Source organism: Palaemon carinicauda, chromosome 15 (genome assembly GCF_036898095.1).
Source record: "Palaemon carinicauda isolate YSFRI2023 chromosome 15, ASM3689809v2, whole genome shotgun sequence".
Lineage (NCBI taxonomy): Eukaryota > Metazoa > Arthropoda > Malacostraca > Decapoda > Palaemonidae > Palaemon > Palaemon carinicauda.
Genome location: NC_090739.1, coordinates 48660924 through 48670789, shown reverse-complemented (window position 1 = coordinate 48670789; position 9866 = coordinate 48660924). Strand labels below are relative to the sequence as shown.

Below are 9866 nucleotides of genomic sequence, written 5' to 3'. Positions count from 1 at the left end.
TCGCCTTTGCTAGACAAAAAAAAAAAGGTTCTTTATATAGACTGTATCTGTGTTAACCGAAAGATAATTTTTCTTACAGATCTATTATCGTGCTATATCGAAGTCAGAACCTTACTATTTTGATAAGTGTACCAACCGTGTGTCACACGATCGTACATAGTTCATTTTGTGTATATAGTATGCTTGTATCTTTGCTCTTCCCTCGCACTAAAAAGAACCAGAATAAACATGTCTGCTTTTCTCCTCTGTAACAGTGTCTGTTTTTTAACATGAAATTTCTTGTTGCTTTGAGCTTTTGTATATAAAGGAGAGTGTTCTTTATATTTCGTTCCACCTGAGATTTTTCACTGAATACAAACCATTGACCACACGGCATAACTAGTAAATACTAAGCCTACTACGATCACCTGATGGATAATTGCAATTATCATCGGCAATATTATCATTGTTGCTCAGTTTTTGGATGAACATAGAAGAATATGAATCTTAGGATTTTCCGATAATTTTACCCATCTTTGCAATTGGAATTTTTAATTTGTAAGTTAATTTCACAACTAAAATATATTACTAGTAAAAGTAGCCTACACAGTAATTAGATAAAAAGTAAGTCATTAATATATAAGCCATTACTCTTTTATTCTCTGCCCAGTTTTCTTTTTCCATGAGAATTTTTCTTGACCTACGTATTATGCTGTTTTGATAGTTATTACGGCCTTATTACGTGAACTTTACCAATTAAATAATGAAATCTTTCACTATCGGCTTCAAGGATCATTGCAAAAGACCAATCAAAATTTAAGAGGAAACTCTTAAACTTTTTTTATTATTATTATGATTATGATTGTGATTGTGATTGTGATTGTGATTGTGATTATGATTATTATTATTATTATTATTATTATTATTATTATTATTATTATTATTATTATTATTATTATTATCATTGATAAATAAGTTACAGCCCTATTTGGAAAAGCAGGATGCTATAAAGCCAAGGGCTTCAAAGAAAAACAGCCCATTGAGGAAAGTAAATAAGGAATTAAGCAAACTATAAGAAAAGACAAGTAACTATTAATTAATATAAAACCCTTTAAGAACAGTAACAACATTAACATGGTCTTTCATGTGTAAACTATATAGAGACTTAGGTCAGCCTGTTTAACATAAAGATATTCACGGAAAGTTTCAACTTTTGAAGTTCACAGATTCAACTGTGAAATTAGAAAAATGATTTCACTTCTTGGTCATAGCTGGAATAAAACTAGTAGAATACTATAGCGCATTGAGCCTTATGATAGAGAACGCAAGACGGTTAGAATAAACTGCATACCTAGTAAGCTTATTGCTTACTATGATCTGGGGACGTGTAACGTATTGTATGTTAGATTCAGTTATCATTTTTTTTTTCACATTCAAATAGGAAAGAGGAAGAGAAATAAGATAGAATAGTGTGCCCAAGTGTACCCTCAAGCAAGAGAACTCGAACCTGAGACCGTGGAAGACCACATGGTACAGAGGCTATGGCACTACCAAGACCTGAGAACAATGGTTTGATTTTGGAGTGTCCTCTTAGAAGAGCTGTTTATCATTTCTAAAATCTCTCTTCTACCCTTACCTAGAGGAAAGTGGCTACTGAACAATGATAGTGCAGTAACCCCTTGGGTGAAGAAGAATTGTTTGGTAATGTCTCTGTTGTCATGTTTATAAAGAAAGATGAGAATGTGTGAAAAATAGCCCAGACTATTCGGTGTATGTATAGGCAAAGCATAACTATTATATATCGTATATTTTCTCAGGCATTCAGCATTTCACACCGCATATTGCACGTTTATTGTCAACTTCACATCATCAGAGCACTTAGAAGAAAACAAGAAAGTGTTCATTTTTTATTTCTTCATAATATAAGACAAGAGTTTTTTTTTTTTTTTGGTGAAAGGACTGTGCAACAATATATGGTTTCATATTTTCTTAATCATTTACTAATAGCGTTAAACTTGCATGCAATAGTTATGAACTAGATGTTTCATTACAGCTGTTTCCCATAATCATTGTTACCAATGCACAACTCTCCTTGTTTTCTCCCCAGGACCAAGTCGCTACAAAATCTCGAGGAGAATGTTGTGCATTGCGGTGTTCATTGTTTCCAATATCTGTCTACAAAAGGCCCAAGGAAGCAATATCGTTGACAATACTTTTAAAGTCTTAAGCGACTTACCTGAACTGGGACCAGCTATAGAGACATCTTTGTTTACTTTTCTGCAACCTGCATTTCATTCTCAAGAAGCCGAACCTAAGGTCAATGATGGTAATATAATTCATTTCTTTATTTATCTAAGATTTAAAGTGATAGATCCGGTCATGCTACACCATGAGTAATATGTTTTCCCCCATTTTTTTCTTGTGTACTGGGGAGATAATCGCTTATTGGTCATTTTACGAATATATGTCACCAATGCCAGTTTATTTGGTGTTGTTTCTAGTACAGTCCATGAAAAATGTCTGATATACACTTAACTTCAAGGATCTGATCATCACAAGACAGATTTACAGACTCTTTCAAAATCTGCATGGTCTTCAATTATTGCATTAGTCACTGTTCAGTTTGTTTTCCACACAGCACCAAGCAAGGAAAACGTGGAGACTTACTGCTACGGAGAATTGGGATGCATATCCAATACCGTGGACTTTTTTCACCCCATACATCGACCAATAAACTTTCCTCCTGATACACGGAGGGAAGTAGGTGTTAACTACAAGATAACTTCGAAGGAGGACACCGTAGGTGTGGTCATTCCTTGGTATAACCTGGAAACAGTTAAGCAATCAACTTTTAAAGCGGACAGGAAAACTAAATTTATCATTCATGGTTTCTTAAATGGCAGGGATATGCCGTACATAGAGGTGAGAAATTGTGGATATTCTATTCCTTGGTTCTGGATAGAAAAAAAAAAGTATGTACTCTTTAATATTTAGAATTGTGTGACCTAATTGTGGAATAAAAAATGTTGTAAGGGCTATCAAATGAAGTACTACGTCAGACCACCATTTCATTTACACTTAAACATTTTATAGCAGTATTCTACTCATGTTATCAGGTTATCTTTTTTTAAATCTTGCACCCATTTCTAATGTTGCTATTGCTTCATTACCAATTATTAATACTAACACGGTCCGGGAACTTGAGATGTGAACTCTTTGTATAGAATTCTGATAGTCATCTTTTTCGTTACCAGGAAATAGGACGTAGCTTCTTACGACATTACGACGTAAACATCGTTTGGGTTGACTGGACAAATGGGTCAATAGCCCTTTATAACAGAGCTGTGACGAACGCTCGTCTTGTTGGTCTCGAAATTGCCTATTTCATACGATGGCTTCAAGAAAAGGAGGGTCTTAATCCTGAAGATGTCCATATTATTGGCCACTCCTTAGGGGCCCATGTTGCAGGTATGTTCTTCGATTTCTGCGTGCAATGGAATTTCAGTAAATTGTATATCACAATTTGAAAATTTTCATACTAATTTAATTTCGGTGAAAAGGTTAAACGTGTTTCCTAATGACTGCAGCTTAATCTTTTTCAATTATCCTCTAGGATATGCAGGCGAGAGAACTCCGGGTCTTGGCAGAATCACGGGCTTAGATCCAGCCGAACCATTTTTCCAGTACTTGCCTGAAACTGTTCGTCTCGATCCATCTGATGCCAATTTTGTAGACGTAATTCACACAGATTCAGAATCCATTCTTAACATTGGTAAAGTAAAGTACATATTTCTAACTTATTTTTTATGTTATATCCATCTATCATTCTCTTTTGGTCTACCTTGAAGACGTTGATTAAAATTTTCCTATTGTAAGGATATTTCTTGATGGAGATTTTTTCTTTTTTCTTTTGTTATTAAGTAGATTAAACTGATCATGATACTGTCTATATCCAATTTAAAGTAATATTACTTTTTCTTGTTGATTTTCGGATTCCAATCGTTATTGAATATTTCAAAATGTTGAAACAGATGTTTATCTTTTGACAGGACAAGGCTTTGGATTGCGACAACCAATTGGTCATTTGGACTTCTATCCGAATGACGGTAAACAACAAACTGGATGTGAACCTCCATTGGCAGCCCCATTAAGGTGGATATCAACCGGAACGACCTTCAAGAATGGTTTGCTTCAATCTTCTTTTTCTTTCTTCTAGCAGAAAATTTGTTTTCAAGATGTCAAATGCTTTATTCACCTAAAGTTTCATTTCTTTTCAAAGAGTCAATTTCTTATAAGTGAATATTTTTTTTTAATAAAAAAAAGATTCTAAAATTCATGAAGGAATATAGGTGTGAATTTTTTTTTAAGTTTATTTACCGAGTCTTATATTGCTCTTACCCGTAATGGGCAGTGCCAATTTATGTAACTTTAGCTATCCAGATTACTAGCATGAGTATTTTGTACTTCATTGAGTATATATTTTCAAGGTAAATTCAGTTCATGTAAAGGGATTGATCAATATTCTTCCTCCATCAGTGTGGCACGCCGTTGAGGACGCCCTTGGCTGTAATCACAAGAGGGCAGTGGAACTGTTCGTAGACTCCATTGAAACGCAGTGTCTTTACATGGCTTTTCAGTGTGACACTTATGAAAACTATAAAGCGGTACGTATTCATGAACTGGGACACTTTTCATTTCCATTGGTCGTTGCTGTTTCAAGTATATAGTTTTGTTGCATATTCATATGGTTTAACTGAGGCATGCTAGAATATTTTATTCTAAAACCGTATATCACGAGTCTCCTACCATTTCTATTCTAAAGTTGAATGCATGGATGGCTCAAATTTCAAGTATAGAAGTTTCTTTCGTAGCAGTGTCTATAGTTCTTGGGTATATTGTACATATACATCCCATGTAACTCTGTAAACCATTCCAGTAGGAACAGCACCTATCTAGCTATTGTTCCTTGATAGTTTGGAAGGGCATAACATTATTATTATTATTATTATTTTTTTTTTTTATTACAATAGGGCAAATGTCATTCATGTGGCAGCGATGGAACTCGATGTGCTCCTATGGGTCTCCATGCTGATGCCTGGCTCGGAGTTGGAACAGGGAAAGAATTAGTCCAGCTCTTCTCATCAACTGGAGCTAGTCCCAATTACTGTCGTAAGTTCACTAAATTCACAAAAATCCATATCCTACCTTAGCTCGGTCATTACTTGTTTAAGAATGCAAAAGTACTCCTGTATATTATGGTGGTATACTCCTAAAGATATTCATACTCCAGTCCTTTTGTAGCAGCTTTATTGTTCACATACTGTTACCACTCCTGCAGGAGAGAATTTAAGAATAAAAGGAGAACTTTGAATGGTAATGTTCCCACTAAGCAAGTGCAAAACTATCTACAGATCTCCATATATGCTAAATCAGGACAGTAGTCTATTTTGGCACATGACTGATTATCACAATCGATGAAAAAATTCATAAAAATCTATTTATGTAGTAGCTATGAATTCAATATCTTTGCAGGATATCATTACAAATTAATAATAGAATTAGGAGACTTGCCAGGATTAGGATGGGACAGGATGGGCAAACTCTATGCAGCCTTCACGGATGGAAATGGACGACAGATGTCATTCGATCTCACCTCAGGGTAATGCAGTCTACAGTAGGCTACTCAGTTCTTAGTAGTGAATGATATTTTGAAGATTTCACGAAAAAGATATTTGTAATATTCCAGATATCATCACTTCCCACATGTTTTATTTTTTTTCAATAAATTATTTTCATATAAAGAATCAAAGAAACTTTTCATGATAAAATATTTTAAAAATTCAATAAAAGAATCAAATACAACTAAGCTGTTTATAAAACTCTTGAATTGATAATTAGTTTACACTGAAATTTCAGACGCCCCCAACAGTTTACCTCCAGAGGCCAATATAGCTTCTTCCTCGAACATAAAGACAACTTTGAAGACATGAAAGAAGCTCAAGTAAAGTGGGCTATGTCCCGTCATGGATCGAGGTCAATGCAAACAAGCCTATCTCTTAAAAGTCTTGCTATCCGCAATGTTGATTCTTACGCACTCAGGTAAGATGAGTTATCTAGCTAAACTATGTTATAAAAATGTTGTCTGAATTTAGGCTGGCGTTTTCAGAGACTGGAATAAGATGTTTGTGCCAGTCGCTGTCAAATCAGCGCGCCAGTCATCTGCGTATATGGCCTGATTAAGAATTTCAAGTTATGTGACCGTGTAATAAAACAGATTAATTAATACTTTTAGTAATATGGTGTCTGAACTACAGTGATCATTGTCACAATGATAATCTCTGTGGTGCTCAATGATAGTAACAGTTTTATTATTTTGTCATGCTTCCATTGAGTTATACTGTGGACTTTGACGTAATTGGGACAAATACTTCCACTTCACGGTAACTCTCTGGGTAAAGAAGTCTTACTTTTTTCTCTCCCTCTTTTATTAGAAATCATTTTCTTTTAGTTGATACCATATTTTCCGACAGCTCGCTCAACCTCAGCATGAACAAATTAAACTATACCATCATTTTTTATCTTATCAATATTAACTTTAACCTGTCTCATCAGTCTCGTGTCAGGATCAAGGCCAAATTTTTTTCTTGAATTTGATCGAACTCTAATGTGAAAATATTTTGTGGGGTCTTCATTATTTGATCCAGATTTTCTACTAATAATCAATGGTCACAGGTAAACTTAGAGGTAAGATTTAGTATTTTTTATCATAACTGATGATAATTATGCCATGTCTCTTTTTATAATACCTTCAGTTTGCCTACCGTTAAATTCACGATCTTTCGTCTTGAATCCTATAATTTTAACTTTCATATTTGCCCTTTAGTTAACTTGGAGAGACAAATACAACCTTCATTATAAAATTACTTCTATAAAGCTTTTAATTTGTCACATGTGGAAACCATGACTGTAATATGTCCTACGGCATTATTTGTTTGTCAGAGCAATTTGTTTAATCCTATACATTATTGTTGAATTTGTGGCTCTCGTCTATTATTTATCAATATTAACATTAGAATTCATGATATTCCTTCAGCGTTATTTGTATTTCTTTCTGACTATGTTTACCTAATAGCCTTTAATCTTTACGTGGTTTTCCTCTTTTTTTCCCCCTTGCAGAAATAGGGTTGCTCGCAGCAGCAGTGCCGAAAGAACTTTTTCCTTCTGCAGAAATTCTAAAGACTCGATCATAATCACAGACCAAGAAACTGTTAAGATAAACTTGACTACGGATTGCTCTACGTCTTGATAATATCAAAATACTCTCATTATTGTTATTCTTGCCCTATTAGTGCTTTGGAAGGATCGGCTAACCAACAAAATTCCATTATGAAGAACTAGTTTTATGACAACGGTTTATTACCATACACTTTATCGAAAGTTATACTGCAAAACTCCACAATGTTATAACTAAATTCTTGGGACAATTCTAGATTACATTCCTTTTAAGTATTTTTTTTTATTTTTGTGGGTGGGGGGAGAAACTTATAGCTGCACTAAACTATACGTTTAATCAAATTCGGCAGGACTTAAGTTTGATAATGTTCGTCAAGGTAAACCGAGAGAGCAGAAGTACATTCATATTGTTGTAACTCCAGTCACATTAGGTTTGTTAGATTTCATATGTTATTTATTGTTGTTGTTGTAAATATATTGATGATCAAGGCTAGCTCATTTTCGTAACACTTAGCTACTCTTGGTATGTATTGCACATTATTAGCAGGACACATAGCTAGGAATATATGAAAAATATGTAATTCCTGATTTACAATTTTATTGTGTAGTTTAGTTTAGTTCTTGATTCCATGCTCCAGATAGCATGACATGAAACGACAAACCAATCCGGTTTGCGATGGTTAATGTTTCATTGATGTTACCATTGAAATCTCAGGATAAAAGATATACAATAATAGGCCTACTGACAACAAAAAGGAATTAAAATCAAGGTTTTCGGAATTCGTAACAATTCGCTGACAATTGCGTGTGTGGCATGGCTTAAAGCTAGTACGCACTTGTATAACTACAATGCACTGTCCATGAATTCATTTGATTTCTTGTTGACTGCCAGCTCCAGGCTCAATATGGAGACTGACAACGAATCTATCGTTTTATCGGACTTTCTAATTCTTACAAGAAAGAATAAAAGTTTTGAAGAGGCTTAAGCTTGTCTGATTGTGACATGAGAACATTTGCCACCCTTTTCATTCTCTCTTGTGGTAATCGTGCTTAGCTTGCATTCAGAAGTCATAAGTATAGACCCTTTTGACCTCATATAGAAAAGCTATAAAGTCATGTTTTCGAGCATTAAGGTAATGAAATAATAAATTGTTTTAATGGCCCCTTTCGCACTACAAGTATCTCCATTGTCTCAACAATTATTGTAGGGAACATAATTTTGAGTCCTGTTTGTCTATAATAACAAATTTGTAAATCAATCCATGACAATGGAGTATCAAAATGAATATAAGTTTTAGATATCTATTTTTACTTCTCAATGTTTTTTGTTTGAGTATATCCATACTTGGAAATTGAATACACACACCGCCTGAGCAAATGTAATTAATGTTTTAGAAAGGGACAATCTTAATCATTACAATTTGCTGACTGAACAACAACAAGGAAGAAAGATTTTATGGTTTCTCTCAAAATTTAGTTGTTAGGAGCTAACTTAATACTTGAACTAATCAGGGTTGTGGAAATGAAGGATACTGCTGTCACGTTGAAAACTATTTTTCTAACTATGAGATAAATCAATAATGCCAGATTACCGTTCAAAGTTTGTTAGGTCAATATTTTTTTAGCAACTTATATAGGTTTGAAAAAAAAACACATTATGCAGATCAATATCGTTGTTTGTTAGAATTTTATAGTCGATCTTATTTGACTTTTAATATAACCTTGAAATAAATCTTCTGATTAGTTTCTGATGGGGGTAGCATAAGGCGATTCCTAATTACTAGTCTTTAGATATGTTATAAATTTCAGCAGCAGCAGTCTTAAAATCTAAAGGTATTTTTTGTATTACTCATTAAAGAAAATGGATATTCCATTCGCTTATAGTACTTCATTGAGACTATGGAAGTTTTAAATAAATCATTTTATCGTAAAGATGCGAAAGTTCTCAAAAGTTTTAACGTTTAGAAGTTTTTAGATAAACTAATATCAGCAATTAGATCTTCTCCTATTTTTGGTAGCTATGAATTTGAATTTTTTGTGCCATTCTTATCAATTTCAATACTTAATGACATATTTTCTTCATAGTTGTTTGCAATACTATTGCGCTGTTCTTAAAATAAAATAAATGTTACCTTTAATTAAAAAATCTTATATTTCCTTGCTTTGTTAGTTCTTGGCCAGGAATTTTTGGATGTCAAACTTCTATGTATTTAAGTTATGTAATTTTAGTAAATCATATTTGCCAGTAATTTAGTTTTAATCTAATTTAATCTTAATTCATTAATGTCAGTATACTTGCATATCCAGATATTTGGGATGAATGGGCATTATAGTATGTAAAGCTGAAACTAAATAAAGAATTTATTTGTGATACACTTGCATTTTGAATTGGCCTTTAACCGACTACTTGCCAGCTAAAATTAAAAATATGTAAAGTCCCAAATTCCTATGTGTATATTAACATATAAATTCTGCATAATGGACACTTGATAAGAATTTTCCTGAATCTATTGTATTCTTATGGGATATTGGTGTATAATTTCATTATAAAAATATTGATATCAGTCTTTTATAGAATACATACATCAGGTCCTATTTTTTCATTTGACCAACTTAGTGAATCCTTAGCAATAATTTTGGCTTTATATTTTGTA

At 33.4% G+C, this 9866-nt stretch overlaps 1 protein-coding gene across 3 annotated transcripts in view; it reads left to right on the top strand.

The window, feature by feature from the left end:
- Window positions 1-9585, top strand: part of LOC137654606 (pancreatic triacylglycerol lipase-like) — a 98175-nt gene extending 88590 nt beyond the window's left edge. For all 3 annotated transcript variants that reach the window (XM_068388390.1, XM_068388389.1, XM_068388388.1), the window contains 10 exons: window positions 2087-2305; window positions 2618-2901; window positions 3234-3447; window positions 3593-3751; window positions 4029-4163; window positions 4516-4643; window positions 5010-5148; window positions 5512-5638; window positions 5896-6078; window positions 7156-9585. In XM_068388390.1, the coding sequence (XP_068244491.1) occupies window positions 2116-2305; window positions 2618-2901; window positions 3234-3447; window positions 3593-3751; window positions 4029-4163; window positions 4516-4643; window positions 5010-5148; window positions 5512-5638; window positions 5896-6078; window positions 7156-7285 (1689 nt within the window). In that variant the 5' untranslated portion in view covers window positions 2087-2115 and the 3' untranslated portion in view covers window positions 7286-9585. The remainder of the gene's footprint in view (window positions 1-2086; window positions 2306-2617; window positions 2902-3233; window positions 3448-3592; window positions 3752-4028; window positions 4164-4515; window positions 4644-5009; window positions 5149-5511; window positions 5639-5895; window positions 6079-7155) is intronic.
- The last annotated feature ends 281 nt before the right edge of the window (window positions 9586-9866 follow it).